The sequence below is a fragment of the Anneissia japonica genome, unplaced genomic scaffold (assembly GCF_011630105.1).
Source record: "Anneissia japonica isolate Jap-2015-1 unplaced genomic scaffold, ASM1163010v1 scaffold287833_len2544123_cov190, whole genome shotgun sequence".
NCBI lineage: Eukaryota > Metazoa > Echinodermata > Crinoidea > Comatulida > Comatulidae > Anneissia > Anneissia japonica.
Genome location: NW_022757233.1, coordinates 1,526,405 through 1,541,391, shown reverse-complemented (window position 1 = coordinate 1,541,391; position 14,987 = coordinate 1,526,405). Strand labels below are relative to the sequence as shown.

Below are 14,987 nucleotides of genomic sequence, written 5' to 3'. Positions count from 1 at the left end.
CTTTTTGTTTTACTATTGTCTTTTTAATCATTGTAGGATAATACTACCCTAGGGGGTACAGGGGACATTCCTCCGCAAAATTGCTGTGTTCTAGGTGCCCGAAAATAACCTCCGAGGCATTTTAGGCAATAAATTCTTTCATTTTCTTTCTCTTCCTTTTAACTTTCAAAGGCGTATCTTTTCTTGGGGTATTCATATGCCCTCCTCTCAAGTGGAGTGGAATAGCTTGGTGGTTAAAATGTTTGCCTTTTAATCCCAGGGTCCTGTGTTCAAATTCTGTCAGACTCCAGAATGTTTTGCATTGACAAAGCAACCTGCTCCATGAGCTTTTTTATGAAACTTAGTTTATGTAGAGCATCGTGTGTACAGTATATGTTTGTCATGTGAAGGGATTGCCACCCTTCTAATAGAACAGTAATTAAAGATATGTTCGGACCTGGTAGATACCCCAGGCGTATCTAACGCCGGGCGTACGTTAATCCATGGCATAACTAGCGAGATGTCCATGTGATTAACGAAACGCTAGCATATATATTTGCGCAAGGTATTCGTAATCACACATTTTATTTCCTGTTTGCTTATTGTGATTGGTCAAACCCTCGCCGAGTTCAGAATCATTGATGCATGACTTTTGTAACTCGGTGGCGTAGGCTAATCTGGGGTCTGTTGGTGGATTATTGTGTGTTAATACTGGCAATTTAACACCAATTGAATAAAGTTGCGCTAGCGTAAGTTGTTGTGTCTGAACATAGCCTTGTCTTTATTGGTAATCCTTGGCCATTTGCCTGAAGGAATGAAATGAAATGAAATTTAAATTAGGTACGCCATTGCTACTTGCCAGATTGAAAAGTCTGTGGTGTAATTCTGGATGTTCCTGATACCATAAAATGACATAAAATCACAAAGTATGCTATAAAACCTCTTCATTTTTTTAATCAGAAAATTGTAGAATAACAATAATTCAATAATGGTTGCTAAGATTTGATTGTCTCTTGAATGATTCTTATCATTATCAATAAAGTTAAATAAAGTATATTTAATATTTAATTCTTTTTCAGAAGTCTGCATTTGTTTATTGTTGAGAATGTTATGCAGGCATATTGCATACATCATACTCTTAGTCCATTTCCTTGGCATAAAAAATCATCAAAGTTTAGCTACAATATTGTATATAATGAGGTCATGAAAAGTAAGCACTCCATTGGTTGAATTTATTTAAATTTATGTGTTTCATAATTGGTAGAGAAGTTGCCTCAATTCTGGCTGAATTTTGCAGCCTTCCAGTTTCCAGTCCAAAGCTGAGAAGTCTGCATCTTCAATACGCTCTTTTTTATGGTTCAGTAGTTCTGCAGCTTCTTCAGTTCTTCAAAAGAAAAAACAAACAGGAGGATAATAAATGAATGAGAAAAAGCATATTAAAAGTCAAAAGTCAGAGTATCCTTTATGCATCCAATACTGGAAATTACATTGCTCATGCAATTTATAAGTATTTTTATATTATTATAATTATTATTGTTGTTATTTAAAATTGATAAAAAGGCATATAAAAAAAGGTACAATAGATAAATTATGCATTTTAATCTAAAATAAGACGACAACACAAATTGGTCAACAAACCACAATATGAAATTTAAAAACAAAAATTACTCCCCATGCAAAAATTTCATAGAAATAATTAAGTATGAGGAAAGAAATTAGGGAGGTCAGAAAAATAATTGGGGTGGGACACAACACTTCATTCTCTGCTCTTATGTCGTAAGATATTTTTGGTTGATGTCTTCCTACTTTTTTTTATAACAGCCCACAATGTGAAGGGAAAACAATGTGAAGGGGAAACTGACTGTTATTGCTAGAAGGTGTTAAATTTTTTATAAATATCTTTTAAATATTATTAGTCAATCTTTGAGCTAATGTAAAGATAGTTGAATACTTACGTCAGTTGCTGGAACAGCAGTCTTTCCGTCAATGCGGATATTGCACAAAACATCTTGGATCTCAACTTTATACTTCGATCTGCCTTTAGCAGATCCTGTAGTGTCTGAATTTGTTTGGAATCAATGGAATCAACAAAAATATCCCCAAGAGCCTTTTCCATTTCCTGAATAAGAAAAAAAATAAAATAAAATCTAATAAAAACAGTAAATGAACTACTGTATATGACAGTTGAGATCAAGCAAAAATGCAATGTTATTTTATGTTTTTAAATGACTGATATATATATATATATATATATACACACACGCTTAGAAGTATCCATAGGGGGAAACTAAAACAATGAAGTGGGTTAAAAACAGTACCTTAAGGCGAAAGTAGTGTCGCTAAGGGGAAACTAAAGCGACTTTAAGGCGAAATCATAGACAAAAGAGTTTCCCCCTAAGAGCCAAATAAAGGTATATATATATATATAATATAATTATTATTATTATTATATTATTATTATTTCCTGTCAATTTTAATTATGGCAATTAATAATTACCTTAAAATTAATTACGCCATCATTATCTCTGTCCACCTTTCTGAATGCCTTCTTGTACAGCGCCTGCCTTCTTTTATTTATCTTACAGTACCTTATGAGGTAATCCATTGGAGTCATCGACTCCAGGACACGTACATCCATTGGTATTTCAAAACGACTGGACTGACGTGAAAGTGCCAAACGTCCACGCAACCATGACTGCATCTTGGGTTTCTGTAAATCAATGGATAAGTCACATTAAAAATTCTCAAAGTTTTGGAGGGGAAGTGGGTATATTCCACAAGACAATAATTGTACATATTTAAAAATATGTGTATTCATTTATCACAATAAGAAGTATTTAAGATTTTGATAATATAATTAATTTGTAATAGCCGGCAGTCTTGAGCATTGTAATTTCTAGTTTTTTGGACAATAAAGAAATCTGTATCTGTATCTTCTATCAAAAGAAGTTAAAAGAAGTAAACTGAACTGGCTAGGACACATGCTACGACTACCAGAACAGACACAGACAAAGACAGAATTAAAAGAACACATGAGGAAAGTAAAAGAAAACAAAGGTGGACCTAAACACACATGGATCAAACAAATAAACAAAAAACCTCAAAGCAATCAACAAAACAACCAATACTTGGAACAATAACTTATTGTGAGTGGCTGAATTGGAAGAGGGTAGTAGCAAGGCTAATGGCTTGACTACAGGTAAGTCAAAAAGGGAAGAAGAAGAAGAGATTCATTTATCCATATTCATACATCTGGTTAGTAATGTAGGCCTACTATTCTTTTTAAGACAACACAAAATTTTATATAAAAAAAAACTAAACCATGAAAAAAAATGAGGATATAATAATTGATAATCATGTACAGTATCCATAATGATTAAAGTCTTCATTTTGGCACAATTGTTATGATATAATTGACATTTATAATATTACTATATATAATGAAGACTCCTACCTTGATATCAACATCAGAAATGTCTAAGACCTCTGGAATATCAGGTGAAGCTTCCGTCCCACGCCGTCTCATCCTCATCTCAATATCCAGCAGTTCCTGAAAAAAGTAAATATGAGGTACAGTATGAGAAAAAGAGCCCAAGGAAAAAAATGAATCATCTTACTAATAGTTGAATAGCATTAATACACTTCCACCAGTTACCAAAAGAATTGTATTATGTACTGATTGAATTGCTTCAATTGTCTTCATGAGACTGAATTATTCTCTTGAAGAAGATTGAAGCAACCTTAAACAGTGGAGACATTTTCAACAAACAGCAGTTCTTTTCAGAATTATGTGGTGTACCACAAACATTAAATATATTATTATTATTATTATTGTTATTATAATAATAATAATTATTATTATTATTATTATAATTTTGACTACTATTTTATAATGAATTGTCAAAAGCATTTTAGTATTTTAAATAGTATTTTAAATTTACTTAGTATAAATCTACGAATCAAAAATACATATATCTTTACTATATTGTTATGTTCATTGGAGTTAAAATGACATGCTGTTCATAGTAAAATCTACATTTGATTTCATGCACTAGAAAGGTGCAATGTAAACAAGAGACCACCTTCAAACTAAAATACCCTATAGTTTAAGCTGCCCGCCAATAATGATGATTTCGAATAAAAATACAATTATATTTTTGACCAATTAAAAGAAAATGGAAATTTCAGAAAAAAAAATTGTTCTATATTTCTATTACACCCAATTTTATATATTAATATTTCTTTCCTTTCCACCCTCCTCTGACAATATTTAACAAAATAAGTTTACAAAACAAGGTACAGTATAAAGGACGTCTCGTTTAACATACAAAAAATTATTATGCAATTTTTTCAGGCATCTGCCAAATTATAAAGCATTACAAACAGGTATTGATCTTTGGGGGTTTCACTATCAGCTGAGGCCTACTAAAACAATCTTCAAAAAGTGTTAATAAACATATACAGAAATGTAGATAATAAATGCTTTGTTTATATGCTCAACCTTTGACATGTGCATGCGCAGTTGAAACTAAAAATGGGATACCAATTTTACTGATGAAAAATATGAACATGATGATGCATACTAAACTACGCAATAACCAAGCAGACAACATACCAGTACTGTAATACATAAAGTGACCATATATAAAGCTTGCCATCCCAAAAAAAGCATCAATGACCAGAAAATGAAAATTGTCTTTTTAATATATTCTTATTCTCCATATTATAAGCTTTAAAATGATGGGTAATGAGTAATACTAGATTCTCATGGTTAAAAATGTTACACATGTTGTGTGCTAATGATTAAGTATGTTTCATTGTGTCCATGTGAATGCACATAACACACCCAAAGATAATGAACCATTCCTCTTAGCCCCACTCCTTGGATATTGTTGATAGGTCCCACAAAACAATAGTGTAAATGTACATAAACACATGCGTCCCATCCCCCACCCCTTCAGCCAAAGCTCGTCGGGCAGTCGGACCAAAAAAAAAAAAAAAAAATAGGCCTAGTTTTCCCATCCCAGCTATTTCCGGCCATTTAGAAGTCCCAATTTAAAAAAAAAAACCTTGTTTTGGGAGGAGGGGATACCCCCTCCCATACGCACCCCCGGCTCCGGGCTTCGATCCTCAGATAACGCTGCGCGCCATAGTTACACCCATAAATACTTAGCCACCGCAGTCGGACACCATAGCCCCCCACCCCATAAATTATATCCTAGAGCCGCCACTGTTGTGGGACAATATGTTGTGTTTGTTGGACACGCACGTACCTCTGGCACTGTTCTGATTGTTAAGTTCCTTAAAAGGTCCTTATTAGCATGGGGCTGAGCGCAGCTTATATTTTCGCTGTGGTTGTGCTTCATCTCTGTCTGCATATTAATTACTTTACTAGCAATGAAAAACTAGGGAAGTACGTACAACTTTTAGCACAAGTCCTGTGTAACATTTTGTCTTGTGCGAATCTGGTGTTAGCATGGGCTATGAGAACATACCACATTTTTAAACAATCATTTTTACCAATTCTAGTACATGCAATTGAACCTGAATATGAGGTTAATATGAGAAAGCTATGTTGTTATGGTACATCTTGCAACAAATATGCATAATGATATCTATCTAAATGATAATTATAACCACCAGAAGCAAAAACATGTAGAGTATACATACTTTTAATGACTGTTGAAGAAATCCAAAGAGGGAAGAGAAGAGAAAACAGAATGTTTATAAAAGGTAAATAATAGATTCTGCAAGAAGATCTATGTGATAAAAAATGTATAATTATTAATACAATTGTAGATTTTTGCAGTACTGTATATATTACATATATAATATATATACAAGATTGCAAAAATATATAAAAGAATCAATAGGCACACAAGTAACATTATGCTGTAAATATAATTAAGTAAAGACAGCAGTTTCAGTGTTGAAAAATTGTAAACTGCAGTATATATTGAGAGTGTCGACATGGATATGGAGACAATATATCGGAACAACATATACCATATATACACATACATCACATCAACATCTTTGACAGATTCTTTATCTTAAGCGATCTCCAGTATTCTTACCTGGGAATCTAGCCCCAAGATATCTACTTTGTACTTTGGTGGAGGACCAAGTGTTCTTCGTTTCTCAGTACTCCCATCTTCAACTTCATTCTGATTTTCACTAATAATATTAAAATTGTAATCATTATACAGTATTTAGGACAGAAAAACGTGTGATGTAAGCAGAATGACAAATATAACTGATGAGGTATGTGGCCTTATAGTAAAGAGGGAATCAAAATGTAATTATGCCAAATAAGGTATGAAATTTGTCTACCTGGTACCCTCTGCACCAGAGCCAGCTGAACCAAGCTCTTGGATCTCTGGAACATGCTCTTTATTTTCTGTTTCTCCATTTTCACTCTGAAATAAAATATTGACGATGAAATTATTATAGATCAACTTGTTAATAGCTGTTGCAGTGCTGTCAGTCATTCTGGTGGGAGTTGTAGTGTTTTTGTGGCCAGGGTGATTATTGCAATAGCACTTATGTGGCAGCGATGGGTAACAGTGATTCTGGTAGTAGCAACGATTCTGATAGCATCAGCGATTCTGGTAGTAGCAGTGATTTTGGTAGCAGCGTGAACCTTGTAGCAACAGTGACTCTGCCAGCAGCAGTGATTGTGGTAGCTGCAGTGAATCTCGTAGCAGTAGTGATTCTGGTAGTGGCATTGACTCCTGTAGCAGCAGTGATTCTGGTAGCAGCTGTGATGGTATTGGCAGTGATTCCTCTATTAGCAGTGATTCTGGTAACAGCAGGGCAGTGGCGTCTCTGTTCTGGTGTTGACATTTTTTAACCTCTTCATATGAATGAACACACAATGCAACACATTTCTTTACGTACATTCAAATGCAAATAATACTATACTGTACCTGATTTTCCTCAACAAAGTCCTTCTCAAATTCTTCTTCACCACCACTGGATTCTCCTTTTCCTTCCTCATTTTCTTCCAATGGTACCTCCAATTCTGGAATTACTTCTGTGGTTTTAGTATCTTCAATAACCTAAAAATATACCAACACAATTAGAGTAATACAAACCTTAAATAAGGCTATATATGGCACTTGCATACTGTCTGTTAAGATGTGCAGTGGCTGTGCCAGTAATTTTTCGATAAGGTCCCCATCCTTGCTCACATCAGCCTCACTGTGGCTGAGATCAGTGGTGGCGCTAGGATTTCCCCGATGGCGGGGCAATGCCCCCAACAGGCAGGACAGTGTTGTAATTTGGCGTGAAGCACCATCCAAGGGGCCTAGGCCCAAGCAGGAGTGACGGTTTCGGTTTCGGATTGGTTTATCCCTCTCACCAATGAGAACATTGTTTTAAATAATAAACTGCTAGACGCTCATACAGGGCATCCTGACCTAAGGATGGTGTCCAAACTATTAATTTACATAGGCCTGTAAACACTTCATAATATTCATTTTATCCCCCGACGAATCTCTCCTAACTTCCCGGCCACTGACTGAGATGATTAAATTTCAAAACCTCTAGATGCCTAAAAATGGCATTTTCACACTGTTACAATTCCTTTTTAATGTTTTAAAGTTTCCTGTAAAAATTATACGCTTCTTCCCTTACAAGGGGCCCTGTGCCACCTAGACTGCAATCCTCCCACAAACCACATACCTCCCACCACCACTGGTGCCACTAATGTAAACAAGAAAATAGGATAGGAAATCTCAAGAGATTACAAAAGCATTGGGGCAAACTCAAACTCTACATTAGAATTCTCTTAAAAACTAATATCAATTCTGAGCAACTTTTTTTTGAATTCAAAACAAAATACATCTTGTACCAGTGGGTCTTGGAATTTGACTTCTTTTTTTGGCTGAGGTGGTGGTGTTGGTACCCTCTCAACTATTGGAGGAATTGGTGCTTCCAGTTCCAGTACCTCCTCTGGTGGCATTTGTAGTGGTGTTATTGCTGGTGGCGGTGATGTTGACAATGATTCTGGTGGTGGTGATGTTGCTGGTGGTGGTGATGCTGGTAGTGGTGGTGGTGAATCTCGAGGAGATGATGTTGCCTCTCTTGGCAGTGGTGTTTCTGTTCTTGGTTCTGGTGTTGGGGATATCTGTGGAGGTGGTGTAGGCTCCCTCTCTTCAAGTGCTTTTTCTTCTGGAGGAGGTGAAGACTGTGGTGTTGGTGTCTATGGAAGAAGAAACCAAACAATTCCACATATTAAACATTCATTAATATCAACTTTTTATTAAGTATTCTTCATAATATGAAATTAAATTTCATTACCATAATATAATTATATATATATATATATATATATATATATATATTTTTTTTATTTTTTTATTTTTTTTTTATTTTTTTTATTTTTTTTTTTATTTATTTATTTATTTTTATTTTTATTTTTTTTTTAAACCAACATTCAATCAATATTGAACAAATAACAAAATAAAGTTTGAACCAAAATCAAACCAATGTCAGAACAATACCAAACCAATATCAAACCAATAACCGAATTAATACTGAACCGGTATCAAACCAATACCAAATTAATACTGAAGTAATATTAGAAAAACCAATATTAATTATTGAATCAATATAAAATAAGCATTAAACCAATATCGAACCAACATTAAATTGATATTATTAATTAATAATTAATTTTGGATCAATTTCAAACTTACAGGGGCATGAGGTTCAGTAATCTGATCAAGCCTGCCCTCTAACGGGTCTGGTATCAGGTCAAAAACTACCATATCATCTTCTAGTAGGTTCAACAACTCATCTTCTGTAAAGTAGAAATGACAGCAAGTTCACAATAAATATGTTACAAAGACTATTGTTTATTTGGTATTGATTGTACAGAATTTGTGGAGAAAAAAGATAATAGACTCATGTCAATTTATCTGTCTATTAATAGTGGTTATATAAATGCATAATAGATATATTATGCATGATGACAAAATATAAAAAAAAAATCAAACCACTATTGACAGGTTTCAAACATTAATAACAAAGAAAAACACATCAAATATGTAATATCTCTTTGACAGTTACTTCCAAAGCAAGCAAAGGGTTCCAGATGCAAGCATAGCAACCACTAAGTTGCTAGTGAATTTAGAATTCTTAACAATGTTAATGGATAATGTGATCTTTGTACTGTATGGATGAACATGATAAATTATGCAAACTGCTTTTCGAATGTCATCATGTTACTAAGCTTATAAAGTATGTACAGTACACAAATACAAAGGTCTGAATGATTATAATAATAAAAATAAATATATATTACTATATTTTATCATGCCAAATACATCCATCACTACTACATACTTTACCTGCATTAGTTTTTCCATCTCTTTCATCAAAATTCTCAATCTCAATTATGTTTTTATTTGTAACTTTAATAGGCTGCTCTACTGGTTTTTTCCATAGTTGACTTCTCCGTAAATCTCTCCTTGTCTGGGATACCTCTTCAAAAGCTCTCCGTGGATGCGGAGGCGGTGATGGGGTTGAATCCCGCTCGATAAGGTTGATTCCTGACACAAAGTTGGTGTAGTGCGGAACGTTCCCACGACGTACCTTGAAAAAAAGGAGAATAATATAAACCATTAGCTGATAAATAGCAAATACTTGCCGAGCCAGTAGGGCTCATAGGGCTGGAGCTTATCCCCACAGTTCCCCCTGGATGGGATGCTGGTCCACTACAGGTTACTCCCAGCAATTTCCTGGTACCCACTGATACAGCTGGATGACTGAAGCAATGTAGATAAAGTGCCTTGCTCAAGGACACAAGCGAAATGCACAGTGAAGGATTGAAACCCCGATCTCGAGGAAACCAAAGCATTCCCACTGCAAAACTCCTTCCATTAGCTGATATATACAACCATTTTATTATTAATAATAATAATAATAACAATAACAATAATTAACAACAATAAAAATAATAATAATATGCGCTAAGTCTGACTTAAGGGGAATATCTTTTGTGTTATTTTCCCCTTAACGTCATGTTATTTTCCCCTTAATGTCTTTTTTTTTAATTGTTCTTTACAAAATCTCCATTGGCTAAGTTCCCCTTAAGGTAGGTTTTAGTAACATACATAATAATAAAGCAGCAGAGCTCAAGCCAAGGAAATAACTTATATATTATATTTGTTCATTTATAAAATATTAAATTAATATTTACAGTTATATTTTATAAGAAGACATTTATAAATTAACAATAACATCAACTTTACATCATTTTACAAACAGTTTTTATATATACTGTATACTAACATTGTTGTGCCTTGGTAATTGGAAATACTCTCGTCTCTAAGAGAAAAAAAATATAAAGAATATATCATCAGTAAAATTTACATTAATAAAATGTGTTTGTTAATATCTGAAAAAGAAATAAATTCAAAAATTATATAATCCCAGAAGTTATAGAAGTAAATAGTCTAGAAATAACAACCATTTATTAATATAAAATTTAATCATGTAAATTTAAAATTTTTTCTTTAGTCTAAGAAGGTGCCAGTCTGCAATTAAGATGTAACAATACTTAGGTTGAAAGAATGCCTGCATTCAATGTATCCAGGGTACACTGGCGGAGATTACATGAGCAAAAGGAAGCTACATTCTGTAACAAAGTCATTCATGCTGAATACAAACATTTCCATAGTACAAGCAAGTCAGATAGTTGTCTCTCTCTTTTCAGACTAACTCCCTCAACACAATCAAATTCTAACAGCTTTACCGCCAGCTGTCTGTTATGATTTAAAGCAACAGCCTACTTGAAATCTTACAATTATGGAAGACTTCCTTGCATTTATAAAGTTTATAATATTTATAGCTTTGTTCACAAATTCTTTTATATGAGAAAAAAAAATCATGTATAAAAGATGAATAGGAAAAGACACAAGTTGAATTACTGAAGTTTATAAATGAGCAAATTAAGAAAGACAGAAAAAAGACAGGGTATGAGAAATGATGGGATAGTGAGGAATAAAAATATAACTGATTTTTTGACACAATTAAAATGCAGCAAGTACTGTAATGTGTAAAAATGGCAGTTTTCACTTCTGTGCATGAAATATATACAATTATTTATCACCATAGTAACTGATCAACAAAGCAACTGAATACAATACAGTATCTATGATCAAACTTAGAAAAAAAGATAACAGAGTAGTTTGCTTTGGAATTCTATTAAATGATTCAAGGGATCTCAAGCATTATTTAGGATTTGTATACATTGTTTGTGCTTTTAGAGCAAATAACTGTTTCTACGGTAATAGCTCAGTGTGCATGGCAACACTCTTACACATTTAAAACTAACAAAACCTGCCTTGAACACAGATCACTTTTTTATTATTATTATTATTTTTTTTGGGAGTAGTTTTTAGACTATGAATTAGTATCATTATTATAGTTATCATAATAATCATAATAATAATAATAATAAATATCATTACTTATTTTATCATTATTAATTTTATACCATGCGAAAAAACATGCTATAATTTATACACAACCATATAAAACAAATGTAAACAAAAATCATAAATCTGGATCTAATTGAACTCAACAGTTACAATTACGGAATTATGAATTATTAAAAGATTTAAACAAACCATGCATGTCTCTCATTTTTTTACTTTACTGCAAGCATGCGTTCCCTGAAACCTTCAATTTGATAAAATTTGAGGCATCGCATAGGCACTCATTCTAATAAATAATGCAAAGTCTTTTATGGAATAAGTAAGCTACAGTAGGGGTATTGAGGTTTAGAGTCTGTATTTTTCTGATTGATCACTTTCCAGGAAATGTCAACTTTGAAAAAGGCAAACGATGAGGGTAAAACACATTATATATTGTCTGTAAATAGTACTTCAAAGGTATTGTGAAAGGGGCAACATCAAACTGACATAATATTGGCACTTGACTTGCCAAACCCAAAGAAATTTCATTTAACCTTCCAATCCTAAGGAACATATCTGAAAACTATTTCAGCAAATTAGCTAAATTGTTTTTACTTATTCTAACTAGGCTTCACTTAAATTGTGCAAATGGATTGCCCTGATTGGTTTCCACTCCAATCACTTCTCCTTCATGAATGGTGCTCCGAGGTTCTATAAAGGAAGCACTTCTTGTTTACTTCTATGAGATTAAATTCTATCAATATAAATATTGATTGTTTCTTGAGAATCATCAAACATTTGAGTTCAAATAAGAACAAGTAAATATTGGCAGAAGGTGGAGAATTATAGATGTTGTTGTTTGACACGCATTGTAGTAACTGATTAATAACTAGATTAAGCTTAATCCTACAAATAGATTTTTGACCAAGAAAATTATCTTTATAAAGTTCCCTCAGTACCAAATATTGCCTTTACATGAAGGGAAAAAAACTGTTTTTTCTCCTAAATATGCCTTTGGGGAGATGCGCGATGCCTCTACACTGATCACATTCTGCGTTTATTATCAATATGTGTGTTAGTTTTAGTACAGTACATCTTTGTTATTGCGCACATATCATGCATGAAAATTAAGATCCAGGTCACTAATCCAATTTCTACTGTCAATGCTATCGCCATCATCATAACCATCATTGTTATTTGCTAATAATCACTTTATAATGTTAAACATTGTAATCCATTACAATCATGAAATCTAATCATATCATCATGATCATCTACTATTTCAGTAGGCTATACTTCCTGATTATTATCAGGAAGTATGGCCTACTGAAATAATAGATGATCATGATGATATGCCATACTTCTTGATTATTATCATTATTAATATTCTACAATACATTTCTATCGAGCCTTTTAACCCTACCGTTGGTGGTGCTGTACGTGGACGTGTCCAAAACATGTAACGTTCAAAATGTGATGGTAAGACTGTTGCAGATAGACCAGTAGATGATGTTGGTCTGAAACTGCTACTGGAAACTGGTCTACAATCAACTGGACAGTAGGAGCAATCGTCCTGATCCATTAATTCTAAATGTTCAAGATCCTCATAATACTTTTTATAGGTGGGGCTATTACGAAGATGCTCTGGGTCAGATGATCTGGACGCTAAGCGTGCGCTTTGTGCACGTCTATGATGTAACTGAGACCTATTTGAATTTTGCGAGTCCGGTCGGTAATCATAACAACCAACTTTCTCATGCCTATACATCTGGTTGCCATTTTGCTGAGCACTTTTGGGGCGGTTTAAGAACTTGAAGTTGGCCGGCGTCGTTGCACTTCGCTGTGTCGCACTCTTCACCCTTCTCTTCTGTTGCAACTGTTGACTGTTTGGTTGAAATGTATTGGAAACATATTCATGTCGATTCTGGTTTCTGACATCATTTTGGGAAAAATCATCCCTCTCAAATTTCTTGTAGCCCTGGGATAACCAGGGTATATTTGGGTCCAACATTTCTCATAAAACCTGAAATACAAGAAAGAAGAAAAAACATTCAAGAAAGTACATTGTTATATATCGTAAGCCTAGTCAATATTTTGCATCATATCCTTTGATATACATGTAAGTCTAGAGACTTCTTATAATATATTTTTGGGTTTAGTATATTGTACCTAATTTTAAATGGGGAAATCGAGTGGCACAGATCTATCTGTATGATCATTGATAAGGACCCACCTAATAATTTTATGTTATACTAACTTCAAAGTTTGTTGTACATAACATTTTTTTGTAGAACTATAAATACATAGTTATAACATTATTTCAAAAACTACATAAAACTGCAATGTTGTATCAGAAAATGATGATAATACAACATTGCAATGTTATTTACCTGTAGTTGTGAAATTAGTTATAACATGAATACTGTATGTTTTGTTCTTTTTTCTTGTGATGTCTGTGATCCTTGTTTGTTCTTTTCTGTTGTTCTTTTAAGACACTGCACCTTCAGCACTTTTGGTGGAGATGTTTGCACTATAAAAGTAGTTATCATTATCATCATTATTATTATTATTAATTATTATTTTTTCCTGGGTGGGCAATGGGCATCCGAATTGTGTTGGGGACAGCATGGATTATAATGACCTTAAGGGATACATTCGTGAAAAGATTTCTTAATTACCATAAGAGTTAAGACATGGACTTCATAGCTGAACATCACAGATGGACACCATTCATGGACATCATAAATGGAGTTGCCATCCATTATCGAAATTAGGAATGAGTTCCACAACCCAACTGTGTCTCTAACAGTTTTTATTTCAACTTAGTTATAGGCCAATCTATGTTGAAAATTTACTATAATTTAAAATTTTATATGAATTTTATAGGATAACCAAGTCAATTGTAATGAGAATGGTTCTTAGCTCTGGAGGAAAAAAAATGTTGATATGTTGTAGAACTGACTTTTCTAATACAGAAATATGTTGTTTGACAAAAACTGGGGAATGGTGAATGAGATACAGATTTTTGAATATTTAAAAACTGGGGTAAAAATGTGTACACCCCTTTCCCCCAGTTTTTAAATATTCAAAAATTTGTATCTCATTGACCGTTCCCCAGTCTTAGAAAAATCAGTTTGTGACAACATATCCACAAATTGTTTTCCTCCGGAGCCACACTTCCATCTAATTATACCCTACTATCGGGATATGACCGGTTGAGCCGCCGACAAGTTGAGCCGCCGGTAATTTCTATGGAACGCCAAGCGCGTCTTTCAGTGAATGTAGTGCGTCTCTCAGTGAATGGAGTCGGCTTGCCGATATCATCAGTGAATGAACCCCTGGATACCAGCTACATATTCATTCATTCTCAGTATTGTCAGTCGTTGATTTGCTCGTATTGCCGTTCGTGATGTATAATTGTGTAATTGAAAATTAGAATTTTGATATTTTTATGTATTACATTTTTATAAAAATATATGAAGTTGTATAATTGCAAAATCGTATTAAAAATGTAATTTTATGTACTACATTTTTATAAAAATAAATGAAGTTGTATAATTGCAAAATCGTATTAAAAATGTG

General features: G+C 33.5%; 1 protein-coding gene across 5 annotated transcripts in view; it reads right to left on the bottom strand.

The window, feature by feature from the left end:
- Positions 1 to 914: 914 nt before the first annotated feature.
- Positions 915 to 14,987, bottom strand: part of LOC117124548 (serine/arginine repetitive matrix protein 1-like) — a 23,744-nt gene continuing 9,671 nt past the window's right edge. Inside the window, exons 1-14 of one of the 5 annotated variants that reach the window (XM_033270811.1) lie at positions 13,796 to 14,199; positions 12,829 to 13,428; positions 10,279 to 10,314; positions 9,336 to 9,579; positions 8,682 to 8,785; positions 7,835 to 8,185; positions 6,909 to 7,040; positions 6,313 to 6,398; positions 6,057 to 6,156; positions 5,650 to 5,658; positions 3,434 to 3,529; positions 2,477 to 2,689; positions 1,935 to 2,098; positions 915 to 1,363 (exon numbers count right to left, since the gene is read on the bottom strand). In XM_033270811.1, the coding sequence (XP_033126702.1) occupies positions 1,231 to 1,363; positions 1,935 to 2,098; positions 2,477 to 2,689; positions 3,434 to 3,529; positions 5,650 to 5,658; positions 6,057 to 6,156; positions 6,313 to 6,398; positions 6,909 to 7,040; positions 7,835 to 8,185; positions 8,682 to 8,785; positions 9,336 to 9,579; positions 10,279 to 10,314; positions 12,829 to 13,416 (2,256 nt within the window). In that variant the 5' untranslated portion in view covers positions 13,417 to 13,428; positions 13,796 to 14,199 and the 3' untranslated portion in view covers positions 915 to 1,230. Of the gene's footprint in view, positions 1,364 to 1,934; positions 2,099 to 2,476; positions 2,690 to 3,433; positions 3,530 to 5,649; positions 5,659 to 6,056; positions 6,157 to 6,312; positions 6,399 to 6,908; positions 7,041 to 7,825; positions 8,186 to 8,681; positions 8,786 to 9,335; positions 9,580 to 10,278; positions 10,315 to 12,828; positions 13,429 to 13,795; positions 14,200 to 14,987 lie in introns of those variants that run through there. The other 4 variants (XM_033270808.1, XM_033270809.1, XM_033270810.1 and 1 more) reach the window with 4 other exon arrangements.